The 22114-nt window shown below is 43.6% G+C and overlaps 1 protein-coding gene across 1 annotated transcript in view; it reads left to right on the forward strand.

Annotated features, from left to right (window-relative positions):
• Positions 1 to 9955, forward strand: part of LOC139231060 (myosin-IIIb) — an 80373-nt gene extending 70418 nt beyond the window's left edge. Inside the window, exons 18-20 of the mRNA XM_070862487.1 lie at positions 3498 to 3663; positions 5013 to 5366; positions 7390 to 9955. Of these exons, the coding sequence (XP_070718588.1) occupies positions 3498 to 3663; positions 5013 to 5366; positions 7390 to 7512 (643 nt within the window). The 3' untranslated portion in view covers positions 7513 to 9955. The remainder of the gene's footprint in view (positions 1 to 3497; positions 3664 to 5012; positions 5367 to 7389) is intronic.
• Positions 9956 to 22114: the final 12159 nt, after the last annotated feature.

A 22114-nucleotide genomic window follows, 5' to 3' on the forward strand; every position in this document is an offset into this window, starting at 1 on the left:
GTTCTCGGACCACTACTTTTCTTGATATATATTAATAACTTGGACGTGGGTATACAGGGCACAATTTTGGAATTTGTAGAGGAGACAAAACTTGGAAGTATAGTGAACAATGAGGAGGAGAGTGATAGACTTCAGGAAGACAGCAGGTTGGTGAAATGGGCAGAGATGTGACAGATGAAATTTAACGCAGTGTTCAGAAAGATTGCAAAGTGCCGCAGTACAGCAGGACCTGGGGGTACTTGTGCATGAAACACAAAAGGATAGTATGCAGGTACAACAAGTGATCAGGAAGGCCAATGGTATCTTGGCCTTTATTGCAAAGGGGATGGAGTATAAAAGCAGGGAAGTCTTGCTACATCTAATATACGGTATTGGTGAGGCCACACCTGGAATACTGTGTGCAGTTTTGGTTTCCATGTTTACGAAAGGATATACATGCTTTAGAGGCAGTTCAGAGAAGGTTCATAAGGTTGATTCTGGGGATGAGGGGGTTTGACTTATGAGGAAATTCTACTCATTAGAATTCAGAAGAATGAGAGGTGATCTTATCGAAACGTATAAGATTGAGGGGGCTTGACAAGGTGGATGCAGAGAGGATGTTTCCACTAATGGGGGAGACTAGTACTAGATCTTAGATTAAGGAGCCGCCCATTTAAAACCGAGATGAGGAGAAATTTATTTTCTGAGGATTGTAAATCTGTGAAATTAGCTGCCTCGGAGAGCTGTGGAAGCTTAGGACATTGAATAAATTTAAGACAGAAATAGGCAGTTTCTTAAATGATAAGGGGATAAGGAGTTATGGGGAGTGGGCGGGGAAGTGGAGCTGAGTCCATGATCAGATCAGCCATGATCTTATTGAATGGCGGAGCAAGCTTGAGGGGCCGTATGACCTGCTCCTGTTCCTATTTCTTATGTTATGTAAAAGTGTGAGGTGATGCATTTTGGTCGAAAGAATGAGGAGAGGACATATAAACTAAATTATACAATCCTGGGGGTATGTGTACATAAATCATTGAAGGTAGCAGGGCAGGTTGAGAAAGCAGTTAAAAAGGCTTAGGGGATCCTGGGCTTCCTAAATAGAAGTATAGAGTACAAAAGTGTGAAAATTATGATGAACCTGTATAAAACACTAGTTTGGCCCCAACTGGAGTGCTGTGTTCAATTCTGGGCACCACACTTTAGGAAAGATGTGAAGGCCTTTGAGAAAATGCAGAAAGCATTTACGAGAATGATTCTAGGAATGAGGGACTTCAGTTACACTTGGAGAAGCTGGGGTTGTTCTCCTTGGAACAGAGAAGACTTAGGAGATTTGATCGGGGTATTCAAAATCATGAGGGGTCTGGACAAAGTAGATAGAGAGAAACTGTTCCCATTGGCAGATGGGTCGAGAACCAGAGGACACAGATTTAAGGTGATTGGCAAAAGAACCAAAGGTGATGCAAGTAAAAACAGCGAGTAGTTAATATCTGGAATGCACTGCCAGAAAGGGTGGTGGAGGCAGGCTCAATTTTATCTTTGAAAAGGGATTTGGATAAATATCTGAAGGAAAAAAATTTCCAGGGCTACAGGGAAGGGCAGGGGATGAGCTGAGAGTCAGCAGGGTTCGATGGACCGAATAGCCTCCTTCCGCGCTATAACTGTTCTAGGATTCTCCGAGTTTCTCTTCTCTGCATTAACATGTCTCACCTTGATAAACACACAAACAAATTACAAAGTGAGATTCTAAACCAAGTTCAGTTAAATATTAAAGATCCCATGGCAAAATTTGAATAAGAGTAAAGGTGGTCATCTCGTGTTCTAAGCAAAATGTTTTCTCAAACAATATGACCAATTAACAGGCCATTCATTTCATTGCTATTTGCTAATGGAATTCAAAAATGTGTGTGCGAAGCATTTTGAAATACTGTGTGATGCGCTGCTATATAAATTAAAATAGTATTACAACTACCAGAAGATTCTCTGACCTATTTATATTCTTCTTTAAAAATTCATGGCAAATCCTTTAGTTGAGAGAGTAGGTAATAGTCCTGACCAGAGCAGAAATGATTCCTGATGCTATCAGCAAGGACATTATTATGGCAGAAGTATTTGGCTAACAAGGTTTATTCTCTGTGAGGACTTTTTCACCAGCGGATGAAGGCGGTAAGTTTTCTGAATGCGGTGCTAAGTTGCTGTACTACTGGAATAGCCAAGCCACATATTCAACTCTACTAGCATTCATTGCTTAAGCTTCACTTGTAGTGCACAGGGGTCCTTCCTACAACTTGCCTCTTCTAAGGAACTTGATTATTGTTTCCTATCTTAAGTTTTTTTTAACAACTAATGCCAATGCTACAGGTATACTGGAGGGGAGTAGAAAAGTTATGTTGTGTTAATATTGTAGCATACAACAACTTGCATTCATCATGGCACTTTTATTGGAGAAAAATATCCTAAAGTGTTGCACAAGAGAGAGATGTTACCAAAAGCTTGGTCGAAGAAGTGTTTTTTTTTAAAAAGAAAAGTCTTGGAGGGGAAGGAGCCGAAGAGAGAGAGGGGCTTCGGGAGGCAATTCCAGAACATATGTCTCGGCATGAAAGTATAGCCACCTGTGGTGAGGCGAAGAGAAGGCAGGATACACAAGCCCCTGAAGAAACTTTGCATATCAGAATATTGGACCACAACGATTAGGGCATGTAATCTGGCACAGCGTTGCATTCTGCAGCAATTGCCACAGATTCTACGCCTACCTGATGTGCAAATTTGTTGTCCAAATGCCAGCATTTTGCACAATAAGCCCTAGATGATGAAAACGCTGGAGGCTGAGCAATAACAAATCACTTGCAGTGGGCAGAAAATCTGAGCCTTTTTCTGATTTCTCAATATTTACTCCTAGCAGTGGAAGCTCTGTGCTAAGAGTGTGCATTTGTAAAATTTGCCCTCTCCACTCATTTATACAAGAGGCTGTTGGGAAGAATCCTGTGTAGTAGCTGAGATGAAGTGACTGTATTACCAAGAACACCGTTTCAGATTGAGCCAAGTACAATCGCCAGTTAGTTAACAACTTCTAGGGGAGGAAAAGTTGGAGATTTAATTTGATTTAATATAAGCAATTGTATTTGTAAAATTGGTCTCTGTTAAAATAGATTTAAATGCTACCTGTCTCTGCTTAACAGGAGTTCCCTTCATTTAGGAGATAGCACGTTTATTTTGCAGAGGTACGGTGTATACTATGTGTGTACCAACGCAGTCAGAGTTTGAGGCCGATGCTGTCTCCGTGCTGTCTATCCATTTTTCTTAGCGGTAAAGCTGTATGCATGTAATTACTAATCTAGTTTAACTGTTACTACTTTAACCTGGCTGGCAGTAAATGTGATTTTAAATTCCCAATTCAGTCAAAATGGAAAGAATTAAAAATTCAATTGTCTGGTTGGATAATCTAAATTGAGAACAAGGCTATTCAAGTGTAACCACTGTATTTGCTGCTTATTGGTGTGCTTTTGTTTCAAACATTTCAGAGGTATAGACCGGTGCAGACACTACATGATTGAAATGCAGCCAAATGGGAAGTATGTGATATTGGGAGAAGATAGGGCCCACCCATCACTACCAGACTTAGTGGAGTATTACAAAACTGTTGGAATTCAGCCATTCATAGAAGTACTTACTACACCTTGTGGGCAGGTAAGTAATTGTTTAATTATTTGAGAATCATTCCTCTAATTGTCTTGAACTATTTTATAATGTACATGCGGTACCAGAATGTATTTTATTTTGCGTTAAGAAACTGACTATTTAGTAATTAGAAAAAAGCAACTAATTCACAACAGTAAAGTACCCTATCTAATAATCTGGGCAAGAACAGGCACAACTCGCCCCTTAAGAGCAGTTATTTTGAATGTCAGACACAGCTAGGATTTTCATTTCTGAAGCTCGAGTCCAGAGTTTTACAGCAAATAGTAAGAAACTTCAAACTAATAATATACTGAGAAAGAAAAAACTTGGATTTGTATAACGTCTATCATATGGCCAGGATGTCCTGAAGTGCTTTATCATAGAATAGTACGGCACAGAAGGAGGTCATTTGGCCCATCGAGTCTGTGCCGGCTCGTTCACACAGCAATCCAGTTAATCCCAGTCCTCTGCTCTCTCCCCATATCCTGGCAATTTTTCTCCTTCAAGCATTTATTCAATTCCCTTTTCAAAAACCACTTGAATCTGTTTCCTCCACCCTATCAGGCAGTGCATTCCAAATCCTAACCACTCATTGCGTAAAAAAAAAAAAAAAATCCTCGTGTTGCCTCTGGTTTTTTTGTCAATCATAAATCTGTGTCCTCTGGTTATCAACTCTTCAGCCATTGGAAACAGTTTCTCTTTATTTACTCTTCATGATTTTAAACACCTCTATCAAATCTACTGTTAGTCTTCTCTACTCTAAGGAGAACAACCCCACCTTCTTCAGTCTATCAACATAACTAAACCCTCAAGCCTGGAACCATTCTAGTAAAACTCTTCTGTACCCTCTCCAAAACCTTCATGTTCTTCCTAATGCATAATGTCCAGAATTGGACACACTCCTCCAGCTGGGGCCAAACTAGTGTTTTAGAAAGGTTTAGCATAAATTTCTGGCTTTTATACTTCATGCTTTTATATTTGTAAAGCCCAGCATCCCATATGTTAGCCAGGACAGCAGTAGAACTCTTGTGGTGTTCTTCAAGTTGTGCCACAGGATTCTTTTAAGTGTACATGGGTTGGCAGATGAGACCTCGGTTTAGCAAATGCAAAAGGTGGCACCTTTGACAATACAGCACTCCCTAAGTAAGGCACTGAAAAGTCAGCCTGGATTATGTGCTCAGGTCTTGGAGTGGGACTTAAGCCCACAACGTTCTGACTCTGATGAAAGTATCTGTACTATGAACTGATACTTAAAATACATTACAACACTTATGCCACGTATACTATTATTTTAAGTTAGATTAAACTTTCTCGTGTTTTAACGATTGTATAATAATACAATAATTTTTCCCTTCTAGAAATGTGACAATGAGACAGATTATGAAGAACTCAGAAACTTTTTGGTGAAAATCATTCCACAAGAAAGTGCAAATCTTGATGATATGGCTGGTATCTCGATTCATGATCGCGTGCACAATGAGCTGTCTAAGCTTTTTGTACCACCTGAGTCACAATTGTCCATGCAGCCTCAAGTACCACCAGTCATGAGGAAGATCACAGAGAGGAAGGATCAGGCTGCTGCTTCAGGGGAAACAACTGCAATTAATTCCGAGAACTACATTGAGGATGAGCATCAAGGACGGAAACGCACACTCCCAAGATTGTACCCATCAATACGCTTAGCAATGAGGGAAATTCAGCAAGTTCATGAGGTATGTATATCTGTTGGTCTTGCTTTATCTGAGCCAGAGATTTGGATTTCAATATTTCACTTCAGTAATACACAATGTTCAGTGCGTAAACTGATTATCACCAAATTTCCAATTACCTTTTGACCGTGTTGATACAACTTTTTTCACAATTCTATGAAATATTTAGTATTGCTTTAGATATCATTATGTAATTTAATGATTATCACGGGATTTTAGTATTAATAGAAATGGAGAGTAAAAGCAAAGAGGTTGCTGTGTTTTCTTCCATTTTGACTGGTTTTGGTTAAATTTCAAAAGGAATTTGGTTGTAACAACTGGGAAAGAAAGGAGATTTTCCAAAACTTGTCGCCGGTGTATGGTAAAACTGAAATTAATTGGACATGCTGTGTATGACCATTGACCCAATCAGAGCATCTGCAACTGCATTTTAAATATGAGTTTATCATAGAAATTGAATTTTATTAAAACTTGAAAGAACCCTTTTTATGTATTAAATGATTACAAGAAGTTGTGATGAACTAGTTTTATTTATATATATATATATATATATGACCCTTAATATGACACTGGTAGCAATTTTTGTGCGGGTCATTCTAAATACTGTATAAGTGCATTTTTTCCATTTGAAAAGCCAGCAAAAACTGCCTGTGTAGGATCTTTGGAGCGCTGTGCAGCTTAAAGGGAACATTGACTGGCAATACCAACTTTTAGGATTTACAGATTCTGGCCTTTTTTAGGTCAGCCAGGTGTCTGACATACACAAAGTCTCATCACCATATTTAAAGGATTCTAAGCCGGTTTACACAAATTCACACAGGTAGAATTTCTCGAACATGGAGAGCATTCATTTTGGGACGTGCCCAATTTGCCAGAGCTTGGGCACACAACATCGGAGGCATTCTTCATAATCCTCAAGTGTGTGCAGTGGTACAGCATAGAGCTCTCCTAAACTGCCCTCTGCTTGTCCACCTAGGACCATCCTTATGGCATTGATTCGCAGGATTATGTGGAGCAGTGTAGAAAGAATCCTAGCTTTAGTGACGGGTCTACCTGTACTGGTCCCTTTAGAGAGTTAGACTGGATGGTCAATTATTAATTGTATTCTGGTACTGAATTTCCAAGTCTGTCACAGAGGGTTGACTTGATTCTAAGGGGTGAAATTGCCCCTTTTTATAGCCCTGTTAGCACCTCTGGCGGGGCGCTAATAGAGCACAATGGCGTTTTCGCCCGTGGGGGGCCGCTAACACTGCCTGGGAAATTGCCCTGGCGGTTTTGGGGTGGGGTGGGGTGAGGGGGGGCGCTGTCCCAGCAGCACTGGGCCCGGGCTGGCGTGCAGCCAGTGATGACATCATCGGCATGCGTGGCGACCGCTTAATACCCCGCGGGCCGCGAGGCTGGCGCGGGCGGATGTCAATGGCAACGTCGCGGTTCATGAAGCTGACTGACATCCGCCATCTTTATTTGTTGGTCGACTCTTGGGCCGGCCCGATCATGGCGGCCCTAGCGTCGACCGGGCCACCATCGTGCAGCCCGGCATTCCGTTTTGAATGCCAGGCTGCTGGCCCGGTCTAATGTGGCCCAGTGGTGGCCACCAAAGGCCTGCAGAGTGTGCAGCGGCCCTCCCCTTTAATGGAAGGCAAGGGGCGTTGTAGCGTTAGCCTGTTCCACGCAGCGCTGGACTCACCACTGTGCTACTGCCCCGGGAGCACCCCTCAAAGTGCCAGAGGCAGCGCTCCAATTCCTTTTGAGGGACGTACGGCCCAATTCCACATCGGGGGCAGGACTTTCAGGCCGGGCGATATAATTCCTGTAGAACCGGGAGTCACTGCTAGTGGGAGATGAGGGAGGAAACGAATGGAAATGTCAATAATAACCTTATTTCTTTTAACTAGTTGAGTTACTTTTAAACTGTCCAGATGGTGTGGCTTTCTTCTTTAGGTTTTTTTGCGAAATGAGCATTAAACTAATCATTGAATGTTTGAAGTTTAGCCTTTGGTTAATAGTAAATATTTTGTCTTTACAGAAACAGCCTGCATTTCACAACCCCAACCGTGGAGAGGAAGCAGTGCCAGAACTCCCTCCCAAACAGTTTAAGGAGCGTCACAGACCTCGATTACTTGGATCAGAATATTACAATAAGAAATAAACTAGTTTGTAAAATAAAGATTGGAGGCATGTATTATGCTATTAATATGCTGATCAGATTACAGGATGTATGAGCTACACAACAATGTACAGGTTATTGATCTGTAAACACCTCTTACACTTTTGACATACACATCCATTCTTCCTCATCACCAATGACCTCATGATCAACATGCTGATACTATCTTGCTCGTATTTCACAATGGGCTCTAAGGAAAAGACCTTGTAGGAATACTGTAGTGGGATGGTTTTTAAAGATGCAGTGTATCTGTGACTAATACACTGCTGGAAGCATGGTGTTTCATCATTTTGTCTTTTCCTGGAAAAGAACATTTCAGTTGACTGCAATGAGTTTTGATTTCAACAGAGAGGATATAGGGAGGAAAGCAAATGCGATGGCATATTTGCGGGTTAGTAAAATTCAGAGAAAGATATTTCATGTCAGATGGGAAGCTGTGCTAGCATGGAGTGCAGTGTTGCAGCTCCTCCTCTGACCCAGGTACCCTTCAAACGCAGCTTTCCTGCTGGGAGAACGGGATTGTGTGACTTGGTAAAAAGTAAAGACAAGAAAGATAGCGATGGAGGTTTGCCTATAAGCTCTTTTTTTTTTTTTTACTGTTTACACGAGTAAGAAAGGGATGTTAAAAGAATATCACCAGACATGGGGAGCAGCATTCAGGTCTTGCAGGGAATTGCTCTTAACATAGTGATTGAAGAGTTGTTGAAAAGGGAAAAAGTACTTTGCACAAAAAAAGACAGGCAGCTATAATAATGGTTTCACCATCAGAGGAGATGGTGAGGGTAAACATGTTGATAAATGAAGAAAGACTAAAGGTAAAGCCATCAATGGAAAGATATGGTAGCTGTGAGCTAGACTTGAGAGGGACATGATAAATGTTCATATCCAGCACTCCAGATGCAGAGCTTTGTGACAGAAATGCATATCAGGGAGTCGGGCTTCCACCCCCTTGTTTTTCTACCCATTAAAATTAATTTATCCCATGTAGAACCTGTTTTTAAATAAGTGAAAGAAGCCAAATTTTCACTGCTCCCAGCATAAGAAATGGAGGAGATCAAGATGAAATGATTTATTACCATTGCACTGTGAGGAATGGAAGTTGTGTGTACTGGAGATGTGTATTATGAAGAAAGTTTGTGACTATGGAGTGGAGCCTTGGAGTAGAGGGGAGGTGGATAGGCTGGATGATGAATAAAGGAGGTCATTGATATGAAGAAGGAACGACTTCCACATTGTTCTGTCCTCTCTCCCACTAAGCTAATGAAAGACAAGTCAGAGAATGAGGCATCAACTACACCATTGATGGTGATTTGAAAAATACTAGATTGCTTTATTAAATATAGCTTTTTAACAAAGAGGCTGTAAAAATAGATTGCATTTTTGGAGATCTGATTTCTATCAAAATTTCTGCCAAAGGGAAAATTCCAGAAGTTGTGGTAGGTACATTCAGACCACAACACTGGCTCAGAATTCACTGCAACAGCAATATTGGTGATGAACGCCATAAATTAAACTGTTGTGCCTCTCGATCCACCAGTGGTGAATTTATGTGACATTTTGCTGAAGAACTGATTGGAATACGTCGCAATGAGCAAGTCAGAAGTGGATTAGCCAATATCTGGTGCGGATCCAAAGTGCTGGGGATTGTGTCCACTTTTGGGGAAACTGGCATTGTCTCTGACATGTGGCCAGTTGCTTGTGGTTGTTGATATTCCTACTAATGATAAAAGCTCATTTTCAATTCTACATATATTGTGGACATTTAAAATCACAATTCTGAAAGCGCCAAAAAGTGAATGCAGCCAACTTAAGTTTCTAATTGCATCTGATGTATTATCTGAGGATATGTTTTCTTCTTCTTCAGATGTATAATTTAACTTTTGCTGACATTATGAATAATCGATGTTACATTTATGGGGACTATAAAATGTATAACTACAAACAAGACATTTATTTAGTGCCTAATGGAGTGTCTGAGTAGATTTTTGCCCTGGAGATGTGCACTGTCACTGAACTGTGAAAATAAGCCACTGATTTCACTTGGGATTTAATAGAACTGACCAAGGGAGCCGGCACAAATTCTGTGGAATTACTGGAATGTTAAATTTGCACAATTGTCTTTCAGGCTGAAGATTGGGAGTATATGTCCACATGTAGCTGAAGAGAGATGATACTTTTGACATACTGCAAAAAGTGTTCTTCCTATTTCTCTATTGAAACAAAATACTAAGTCTATCTGCACCTGTGTGCTGGGTGTTTTTATAGTACTATCTCCAATGAGTATTTTGCACAATTTTATTTTTGAACAGTGTTTTCTTGTTACAAAGTATTGTCAATAATCTGCAAAAAGCTGCTCATTACTAAAACATGCTTATTTTTCCACTCCATATATGTACTGTATATAGTGTTTTGGGGCATTATTCTCTTAAATGTGTATGCAGGGAAATAGTTTGTACAATTATTAAAATTTAACAAATGCCAGTATTGAAAGCTGTTTTTTAAAAAATTCATTTCCACATTGTTGAGAAAGTCATTATCCTTCATAGTTAACTGGGAGGTTAGATGGTGGATGCTGGAAATCTGAAATCTAACCTGAAAATACTGGAAACACTCAGCAGGTCAGGCAACATCTGTGAAGAGAGAAACAGTTTACGTTTCAGGTCTGTGACCTTTCGTCACAACTGGAAAATGTTACAGATGTAACCAGTTTTAAGCAAGTAGAGAGGCAGGGGAAGAAAGAACAAAAGGGAAAGTCTGTGATGGGGTGAAAGGCAGGAGTGATTTAGAAACATAGAAACATAGAAAATAGGTGCAGGAACAGGCCATTCAGCCCTTCGAGCCTGCACCACCATTCAATATGATCATGGCTGAGAACCTCAATACCCCACCCCTGCCTTCTCTCCATACCCCCTGATCCCTTCAGCTGTAAGGGCCCCATCTAACTCTCTTTTGAATATGTCCAACAAACTGGACTTAGCAACTTTCTGTGGCAGAGAATTCCACAGATTCACAACTCTCTGGATGAAAAGGTTTCTCCTCATCTCAGTCCTATATGACTTACCCCTTATCTTTAGACTGTGACCCCTGGTTCTGGACTTGCCCAACATCGGGAACATTCTACCTGCATCTAACCTGTGCAGTCCCATCAGAATTTTATAAGTTTCTATGAGATCCCCTCATTCATCTAAATTCCAGTGAGTATAAGCCTAGCCGATCCAGTCTTTCCTTATATGTCAGTCCTGCCATCCCGGGAATCAGTCTGGTGAACCTTCGCTGGACTCCCTCAATAGCAAGCACGTCCTTCCTCAGATTAGGAGACCAAAACTCCATACGATACTCAAGGTGTGGTCTCACCAAGGCTCTGTACAACTGCAGTAAGACATCCCTACTCCTATACACAAATCCCCTCGCTATGAAGGCCAGCATGCCATTTGCTTTCTTTATTGCCTGCTGTACCTGCATGCCTACCTTCAATGGCTAATGTACCATGACACCCAGGTCTCGAGGCACCTCCCCTTTTTACTAATCTGTCACCATTCAGATAACCTGTCTTCCTGTTTTTGCTACCAAAGTGGATAACCTCACATTTATCCACATTGGGCAAATGCTTGGCAGATGCAGTATATTCACCTAACCTGTCCAAGTCACCCTGCAGCCTCTTAGCATCCTCCTTGCAGCTCGCACTGCCACCCAGCTTTGTGTCATCTGCAAACTTGGACATATTACCTTCAATTCCTTTGTCTAAATCATTAACGTATATTGTAAATAGCAAGGGTCCCAGCACTGAACTCTGCGGCACCCCGCTAGTCACTGCCTGCCATTCTGAAAAGGACCCGTTTATTCCCGCTCTTTGCTTCCTGTCTGCCAACCAGTTCTCTACCCACGTCAGTATATTACCCCCAATACCATCTGCCTTAATTTTGCACACTAATCTCTTGTGTGGGACCTTGTCAGAAGCCTTTTGAAAGTCCAAATACACCACATCCACTGGTTCTCCCTTATCCACTCTACTAGTTACATCCTCAAAAAACTCAAGATTTGTCAAGCATGATTTCCCTTTCATAAATCCATGCTGACTTGGACCGATCCTGTCACTGCTTTCCAGATGCGCTGCTATTACATCTTTAATAATTGATTCCAGTATTTTGCCCACCACTGATGTCAGGCTAACCGGTCTATAATTCTGTTTTCTCGCTCCCTTTTTTAAAAAGTGGAGTTACATTAGCTACCCTCCAATCCATAGGAACTGATCCAGAGTCCATGGACTGTTGGAAAATGACCACCAATGCATCCACTATTTCTAGGGCCACTTCCTTAAGTACTCTGGGATGCTGACTATCAGGCCCTGGGAATTTATCAGCCTTCAGTGCCATCAATTTCCCTTACACCATTTCCTGACTGATGAGGATTTCCCTCAGTTTCCCCTTCTTGCTAGACCCTTGGTCCCCTAGTATTTTCGGGAGGTTACTCGTGTCTTCCTTCGTGAAGACAGAACCAAAGTATTTGTTCAATTTGTCTGCCATTTCCTTGTTCCCCATTATTAATTCGCCTGATTCTGACTGCAAGGGACCTACATTAGTCTTCACTAATCTTTTTCTCTTCACATATCTATAGAAGCGCTTGCAGTCAGTTTTTATGTTCCCTGCAAGCTTACTCTCATACACTCTTTTCCCCCTCCTAATTAAACCCTTTGTTCTCCTCTGCTGAATTCTAAATTTCTCCCAGTCCTCAGGTTTGCTGCTTTTTCTGGCCAATTTATATGCCTCTTCCTTGGATTTAACACTTTCCCTAATTTCCCTTGTTAGCCACGGTTGAGCCACCTTCCCTTTTTTATTCTTGCATCACACAGGGATGTACAATTGTTCTCGTTCATCCATGTGATCTTTAAATGTCTGCCATTGCCTATCCACCATCAACCCTTTAAGTATCATTCTCCAGTCTATCCTGACCAATTCATGTCTCATACCGTCGAAGTTTTCTTTCTTTAAGTTCAAGACCGTAGTATCTAAATTAATTGTGTCATTCTCCATCTTAATGAAGAATTGTACCATATTATGGTCACTCTTCCCCAAGGGGCCTCGCACAACAAGATTGCTAATTAGTCCCTTCACATTACACATCACCCAGTCTAGGATGGCCAGCTCTCTAGTTGGTTCCTCGACATATTGGTCTAGAAAACCATCCCTAATACACTCCAGGAAATCCTTCTCCATCGCATTGCTACCAGTTTGGTTAGCCCAATCAATATGTAGATTAAAGTCACCCATGATAACTGCTGTACCCTTATTGCACGTGTCCCTAATTTCCTGTTTGATGCCATCCCCAACCTCCCTACTCTTGTTTGGTGGTCTGTACACAACTCCCACCAACGTTTTCTGCCCTTTGGTATTTCGCAGCTTTACCCATATCGATTCCATATCATCCACGCTAATGTCCTTGCTATTGTGTTAATCTCCTCTTTAACCAGTAATGCTACCCCACCTCCTTTTCCTTCCTGTCTATCCATCCTAAATATTGAATACCCCTGGATGTTGAGTTCCCAGCCTTGGTTACTCTGGAGCCATGTCTCCGTAATCCCAATTACATCATAACCGTTAACAGCTATCTGCGCAGTCAATTCATCCACCTTATTATGAATGCTCCTTGCATTAAGACTCTCAGCCTTCAGGCTTATTTTTTAACACTCTTTGTCCTTTTTGAATTATGTTGTAATGTGGCCCTTTTAGATTTTTGCCCTTGATTTCTGTGCCCTCTATTCTTGCTGATAAAAGGGAAGATAGTGCCATGCAAAGTGGGATGGTAATGGGACAAAAAGAAACAAACGATGGGTCCAGATGGACTGTAAATGGTGACAGCAGAATCATTACCTGCACCTGTTCAAAGAAATGGGAACAGTGGTTATTTGATCCAAAAAAAACTCAATATTAAGTCTGGAATGACTGTAAAGTGCCGAATCGAAAGATGAGGTGCTGTTCCTCAAGCTTCCATTGATCCTATTTTTTAAACTACTGAGGAACCTCACTAATGTCACCAGTTCTTTAAATGCTTTTTGGGTAGTGAAGCAGGTATTTTATGTTCTGGAGGCCTGCAGTGTAATCGAGGAACAGGTTAAACTTTGCTCTTGAGAGAAATGTATCAGACCAGACTTGACTTTATTCAAGATCAGTGTGTCATAAGACTCAGGAAATCCAATTACATGATTTCGTCAATTTTCTAGGAAAACAAGTATGCTATGGTGATGTGTGCCAAGCAGTGCATATGGTGGCTTTTCATGGCAGATTATAAAAGTATTGATTGTAAGATACAGGAGTCATCTGTTCCAACAAGTTTATTCTGCATCAATGCCCACGCAGTTTTAAACTTGTGGTTGATGAGCCATATGTCCAAACAGTTCCCCTTTTATAGTTCTGAATTCCTAGGCGTGTAACAGAAGGACTTTCTACGGCCTATTTGAGAGATCCAGGACCAAGCTGTGAAGGGATTTGTGGCTAAAGGGGGAAACTGTTGTGGGGATGCAGGGCTCCAGCCTACACTAGCCCCTCACCCAGAGTCCTGAAGTGGAAGTCCGACTCACCACAGGTACGTTCCCTTGATAAAGCCCCTCGCACAAAGACCTGCATTAAGCAGTTGGCAAAGCCTGGACCTGATCTGTGTCACTGGACTTGAGCATTTATGGGGCATAGTCCATGTTGTGGTCAGGACCTTGTGGCAATGTACTTCTTCTGTGGTGAGTGTGCTGTTTACCATGTCACTCGTGAGCAGCTTCTGGTTCCTACTGATGGTTTCAACCTGCACTTGCCAGTTGTATAATGACCAACTAAGGACTATTCTCTTGGAGAGTGGGGGTAATCTGAAGGTCAAGGTGGCCTGAGAATGACACCGCTCGGTGCTGGAAATTCAGGACTAAATCAGCCCTCAGCCAGATTTTAATCCGATACCTGAACAGGCCTGGAAATATATAAGATTCTGAGGGAGCTTGACAGGGTAGATACTGTCATGTATTCAACCAGCATTGTAACCCATGTATAAACTGACCTAAGTTGTACACTGTGAGAACACTGACCACTAGGTGGGAGACATTCCTAACCTGGACCTCCAGGTACAAAAGGGGAAGCTCCACCCACCTTCATCACTTGAGTGCTAAGGAATAAAGGACAGGTCACAGACTGACCTCTCAAGCATGGGCCTCGTGTGCATTTATACTGTGTAGTAAGGACGTATCAATGGCGACAAGAAACTGGGATTTAAACCACGCGAGCATGGCCACTAGCAGAACAGATGAGAGGTACTGTGTTAAGAAATGGTTGGGACAGAGATTCAACATTGTTAAAGCAGCACACAGTTCTCCAGGCAGACAAGGGCAGTCAGGCATGCCCCAACATGTAGTCGAACCCAGAGGGGGAGTTCGACAGAGACAATGGCAAGCTGAACAGCGATTCACGCCATTGCAAGGGACAATGCGGCCAGTAATGGGGCCATCAACACCTGTTAATGGTGCACTCAAGGATAATAACAGGGGCAGTCAGGGACGATCGACTGGCAAGGGACCTTTTGTTTCAAACCGCAACTCATACTGGAGGTGCGGAGGCATACATTCAGCCGGAGTTTGCAGAGATGAGCAAAATACCTGCAGAAATTGCAGAAATGGACACTGGGGGAAATCGCTGGAAGCTGAAGTTCAGCGAGTTCATGTGGAGCACGTATACAGTTCATACACCAGGATGCCACCGATAATGCTGAAAGTGCTCCTCAATGGCATCCCAGTATCAATGGAGTTAGACACGGGTGCCAGCCAGTCCCTGATGGGTATCAAACAGTTTGAAAAGTTGTGGGCATCCAAGGCCAGGAGGCCAAAATTATCATTGATTGACGCACAGCTACGGACTTACACAAAGATTATTCCGGTGCTAGGCAGTGCCACAGTAGTCGTGACCCACAAAGATTCGGAGAACAGGTTGCCACTCTGGATTGCCCCAGGGGACGGTCCCGCACTACTGGGGAGGAGTTGGCTTGCTGTCATGAACTGGAAATGGGCGATGTCAATGCAATTTCCTCTGTGGAGCGAGTATCATGCTCACAGGTCCTGGACAAATTTGACTCATTATTTCAACCCGGCATTGGCACTTTCATGGGGGCCAAGGTAGTGATTCACATAAACCCGGATGCCAGACCAGTACACCAGTAGGCCAGAGCGGTGCCGTACGTGATGCGGGAAAAGATAGAAGGCAAATTGGATCGCCTGTTGAGGGAAGGCATCATCTCGCCAGTCGAATTCAGTGACTGGGCGAGCCCGATTGTGCCGGTGCTCAAGGCGGATGGGTCGGTCAGGATATGTGGCGATTACAAGGCCACCATCAATCGGGTGTCACTCCAAGACCAGTACCCGCTACCGAGAGCGGAGGACCTCTTTGCGACACTATCCGGTGGCAAACTTTTTTCAAAATTGGACCTGACCTCAGCTTACATGACCCAGGAGCTGGCGAGTGAGTCAAAGAAGCTGACCACCATCACGACACACAAGGGGTTGTTTGAGTACAACAGATGTCCGTTCGGGATTCGCTCGGCCGCCGTGATCTTCCAACGAAATATGGAAAGCCTCCTCAAGTCGATTCCAGGGACGGTGGTTTTTCAGGACGACATCCTCATTATGGGTTACGATACTGAAGAATACCTCCACAATCTGGAGGAGGTGCTACGCAGACTGGAACGGGTAGGTCTGCGACTGAAAAAGGCGAAGTGCGTCTTCCTAGCTCCAGAGGTAGAATTCCTGAGGATGAGGGTAGCAGCAGACGGGATCAGCCCTACTGCATCCAAGACGGAAGCAATCCAGAGAGCACCCAGACCCCGTAACACGACGGAGCTGCGTTCGTTCCTGGGGCTCCTGAACTATTTTGGTAACTTTCTTCCCAAATTGAGCACGCTGCTAGAGCCGCTACACGTGCTCCTACGCAAAGGTCACGAATATGTTTGGGAGGACAGCCAGGAAAGGGCTTTTAATAGAGCACGCAATTTGTTATGTTCCAACAATCTGTTAACGCTATATGACCCATGTAAGAAACTTGTGTTAACGTGCGATGCGTCGTCCTATGGTGTCGGGTGTGTGTTGCAGCATGTCAATCCCTAGGGTCAGTTACAGCCGGTAGCTTATGCCTCCAGGAGTCTGTCCCAGGCAGAAAGGGGTTACGGGATGGTAGAAAAGGAGGCGCTCGCATGTGTATATGCGGTAAAGAAAATGCACCAGTATCTGTTTGGCAGGAAATTTGAGCTGGAGACAGATCACAAACCCCTAACGTCCCTTTTGGCCGACAACAAGGCCATAAAATGCAAACGCATCGGCCCGCATACAGAGGTGGGCACTCACGTTAGCTGCCTATGACTACACAATTTGGCACAGACCGGGCACCGAAAACTGCGCCGATGCACTCAGCAGGCTCCCACTAGCCACCACTGAGGGGGCTACCGAGCATAGTGCTGAGATGGTCATTTCTGTTGAAGCTTTCGGAAGCGAAGGCTCACCCGTGACAGCCCGTCAGATTAAAGTCTGGACAAATAGAGACCCGCTATTGTCTCTAGTCAAGAAATGTGTCCTGAATGGGGACTGGGCAGCCACATACAGGGCATGCCCTGAGAAATTTAAACCATTTCACAGGCGCAAGGATGAACTCTCGATTCAGGCCGATTGCCTACTGTGGGGAAACCGCGTAGTCATGCCCCAGATGGGCAGAGAGGTGTTCATCAGAGAACTCCACAATGGGCACCCGGGCATTGTCACGATGAAGGCAATTGCCAGGTCACACGTTTGGTGGCCAGGGATAGATGCAGATCTAGAACTTTGTGTTCGCAGGTGCAACACGTGTGCCCATCTGGGCCATGCGCCCAGGGAAGCCCCCTTAGCCCTGGCCATGGCCCACCAAGCCTTGGTCATGCATCCATGTGGACTACGCAGGTCCTTTCATGGGGAAAATGTTTTTGGTTGTAGTAGACGCCTACTCCAAATGGATCGAGTGCGACATTTTAAATTCAAGCACATCCTCTGCCACAGTAGAAAGTCTACGGGCAATGTTCGCCGCCCACGGTCTACCGGACATCTTGGTCAGCGACAATGGCCCGTGCTTCACAAGCACTGAATTCCAGGACTTCATGGCAGGCAATGGAATTAACCATGTTAGAATGGCACCGTTCAAGCCGGCCTCAAACGGCCAGGCAGAACGAGCACTGCAGATAATCAAACAGGGGATGCTCAGATTCCAAGGGGGTTCCCTACAAACCCACTTATCACGCCTCCTGTTGGCCTATAGATCCTGACCACACTCGCTCACAGGGGTTCCACCCGCAGAGCTACTAATGAAAAGGACGCTCAAAACCCGATTATCCCCTATACGCCCCACCATGAAAGAAATTGTCGAGAGCAGGCGCCAGTCACAATATCACTACCATGATAGGAATGCGAGGGCGCGATGTATTGATGTAAATGATCTTGTTTTTGTCCTCAACTACGCTGTAGGGCCCAAATGGCTCGCAGGCACTGTGGTTGCCAAAGAGGGAAATAGGATTCTGGTAGTTAAACTTACCAATGGACAAATCTGCCGCAAACATGTGGATCAAACAAAAAGGAGGTTCAGCAACCCCATAGAAGAAGCAGAGGAAGAACACGATATAGAGTTCACTCCACCACAGGTGACCAAACACCGGAACCAAAGGGAGGAGAGCCCAGTCACTGTGGGCAGTCCGGACAGGCCTGAGGCACTGCAAACAGCAGACACTCAGGCCAGCGCTCAACAACCGGAGCCCCAACTCAGGCGCTCTACAAGGGAGCGTAAACTACCAGAGAGACTCAACCTGTGATCCCAATAAGACTTTGGGGGGGAGGTGATGTCATGTATTCAACCAGCATTGTAACCCATGTATAAACTGACCTAAGTTGTACACCGTGAAAACAATGACCACTAGGTGGGAGACACTCCTAACCTGGACCTTCAGGTATAAAAGGGGAAGCTCCACCCACCTTCATCACTTGAGTGCTAAGAAATAAAGGACAGGTCACAGACTGACCTTCTCTCAAGCATGGGCCTCGTGTGCATTTATACTGTGTAGTAAGGACGTATCAGATACAACGAGGATGTTTCCGCTCGTGGGGGAATCTAGAACTAGGGGGCATAGTTTCTGAATAAGGGGTCGCCCATTTAAAATGGAAATGAGGAGGAATTTCTTTATGGGTTCTAAATCTTTGGAATTCTCTACTCCAGAAAGCTGTGGAGGCTGGGTCATTGAATATATTTAAGGTGGAGATAGACTTTGGGGAGTGGGTGGGGAAGTGGAGTTGAGGCCAAGATCAGATCAGCCATGATGTTATTAAATGGCGGAGCAGGCTCGAGGGGCCAAATGGCCTACTCCTGCTCTTATTTCTTATGTTCTTGTATTCTATGTTCAGGCAGGTCAGCAGTGATGGGAATTGGAAGGGTAGACCTGTTGCTAGGGTCTGGGATTCTTTCCACTTTACTCTAAACCTCCAAACAATGCCCTTTATCAGTACAGTGCATTTGTTTTTAAAATACCTGTATCACATTTCCCCTCCATCTTCTCAGCTGTAAAATAAGTTTAATTGCTTGAGCCTTTCATAATTTAGTACCCAAAGCCTCAAATTATCCTTATTATTCTTGTTTAAATCTTTTTTTATGTGATAACAGTAGTTTTACATCCTGGATCTTAGTTTTAAACAGATTTTATTGCTTTATGAAACTACAGACCATGGCTCTTGCAATTCGATGCTTCTGTCAGATTGTAGTTATGTGCTGTATTGTACCACAAGGTGGCGCAGTGCTTTTCTGTGTCAGTATTGAGGAAACTTTGTGTTCCAAGTCGTTGCCTTAAATGTCACTGAATACACTCAGTACTGTGGTTTAGGGCGTTCCAAGGGAATTGTAACTCCTACTGGTATTACAAAATTGTACTTTCCATCTTGGCCTAACTAAGGCTTTTAAAATGGTTTCCAGCTGCACAATCAATTTTGTCAGCAATTTTATTTTGTTGAGCCTCTTTGTTTTACAGAAAAAATAATTTTTCATGAGTTGTTTGAGTTTTGGATTCCAATGGAGCTAGATTTTGCTCTTTCTTTCCCCTTCTGTGCCCTCTCGCTGAGGTGCTGGCCATCTTAGGGTAAGTTACAACGTTGAGCTATTGGGCAGTGAAGGCCACTTCAGCTGAACCAATGTCGGCACCAAACTCTAACTTATTTAAACAAAACAGATATGTGCACAAATCGTTGAATATGGCTGGGCAGGTTGAGAAAGCGATTTTAAAAAGCATATGGGATACTGAGCTTCAAAAATAGAGGTATAGAGTGCAAAAGTGCATTACTCCCCTGCGCCTCGCTGATTCAGGATTCGGCTCCAAACTGCATTTACGACCTCTGCTCGCGTCAGTCCTCGTCTGGGCAGGTAAGTGAATGGCTGGTTAATAAGTATCTCTCTTTCTCTTTTAACATAAGAACATAAGATATAGGGGTAGGCCATTTGGCCCCTCAAGCCCGTGCCGCCATTCAATAAGATCATGGTTGGGCTGATGTGATCATGGACAGCTCCACTTCCCCGCCCACTCCCCATAACCTTTTATTCCCGTTTCACTCAAAAGTCTGTCTCTCTCCGCCTTAAATATATTCAATGACCCAGCCTCCATAGCTCTCTGGGGCAGAGAATTCCATAGATTTACAACCCTCAGAGAAGAAATTCCTCCTCATTTCAATTTTAAATGGGTGGCCCCTTATTCTGAGACTATGTCCCCTAGTTTTAGTTTCGCCTATGAGTGGAAATATCCTCCCTGCATCCATCTTGTGAAGCCCCCTCATTATCTTATAAGTTTCAATAAGATCACCTCTCATTCTTCTGAACTCCAATGTGTATAGGCCCAACCTACTCAACCTATCCTCATACGTCAACCCCCTCATCTCTGGAATCAACCTAGTGAACCTTCTCTGAACAGCCTCCAATGCAAGTATATCCTTCCTTAAATATGGAGACCGAAACTGTACGCAGTTCTTTAGGTGTGATCTCACCAATACCCTGTACAGAACTTCTCTGCTTTTATACTCCATCCCCCTTGCAATAAAGGCCAACATTCCATTTATCTCCCTGATTACTTGCTGTACCTGCATACTAATATTTTGGGCCCAAGTTTCCACATGATTTGCGCCTGATTTTTAGGAGCAACTGGTGGAGAACGGACTATCTTAGAAATCGTAATTCTCCACATTTTTTTTTCTGCAGTTCTAGTCAGGTAGAACAGTTCTACTTTGGAACAGAATTTTTTCTTCAAAAGGGGGCGTGTCCGGCCACTGACGCCTGATTTCAAAGTTTCCACAGTGAAAACATACTCCAAACTAACTTAGAATGGAGCAAGTGAAGATTTTTGTAGAACTGAAAAAACCTGTTCTATACATTAAAAAATCAGGCGCAGATTACAAATTAGGCGTCCAGAACGAGGTGGGGGGGGGGAGGGGGGGGAAGGGAAGTCATTAAATTCTATAATAAATCCTTATTTATACTTCTACAAATATTATACAAATAAATCCAATCTGAATAAACATTTATAAGCAAAGAAAAGATTAAATAAACCATCTTCCTACCTATGTGAAAGTGCTTCAGCCATCGTTCGTTCCTGCGGGGGGGGGGGGGGGGGAGAGCCGTTCCGTTCGTTCCCGACGAGGGAAACGGCTGCCTCAACTTTCTGAGGCTTGCTGCAAGAAGCCTCAGTGCTAATGTGCTGATGGCAATGTGCTTTTATTAAAAAATGTTCAAAAATTAAACAGCTGCAAAGAACTACAAAAATGGCCGAGTGCCAATGTTTCCTTCACACTGCGCGTGTACGAACGCTCCAACGCGCACACGCAGCGTTGCCGGCAGGAAAAAAACTAATTTAAATGGTACCCGCCCCCTCCCACTTACAAAATCGGCGCGAGTGTAGGCTCCGCTCCCCTGGGCGCCACGCCAGGCAGACAAGGAGCTGCAGGGCGCTCGAGAATAGCGCGGGTTTTTTTAGGCGCCGTTTTAGGCGCGAAAAACGGGCGCCCAGCTCGGAGGGGCGCCCGTTTTTTATCGTGTGGAAACTTGGGCCCTTTACGTTTCATGCACAAGGACCCCCAGGTCCCTCAGTACTGCAGCACTTGCAATTTTTCTCCATTTAAATTATAATTTGCTTTTCTATTATTTCTGCCAAAATGGATAACCTCACATTTTTCCACATTATACTCCATCTGTCAAATATTTGCCCACTCACTTAGCTTGTCTATATCCCTTTGCAGATTTTTTGTGTCCGCCTCACAATTTGCTTTCCCACCCACCTTTGTATCATCAGAAAACTTGGCTACATTACACTCTGTCCCTTCATCCAAGTCATTAATATAGATTGTAAATAGTTGAGGACCCAGCACCGATCCCTGCGGCACCCCAGTAGTCACTGTTTGCCAACTGGAAAATGACCCATTTATCCCGACTCTGTTTTCTGTTAGTTAGCCAATCCTCTATCCATGCTAATATATTACCCCCAACCCCGTGAGCTTTTATCTTGTGCAGTAACCTCTGATGTGGCA

Source organism: Pristiophorus japonicus, chromosome 2, assembly GCF_044704955.1.
Source record: "Pristiophorus japonicus isolate sPriJap1 chromosome 2, sPriJap1.hap1, whole genome shotgun sequence".
NCBI classification, from domain to species: domain Eukaryota; kingdom Metazoa; phylum Chordata; class Chondrichthyes; family Pristiophoridae; genus Pristiophorus; species Pristiophorus japonicus.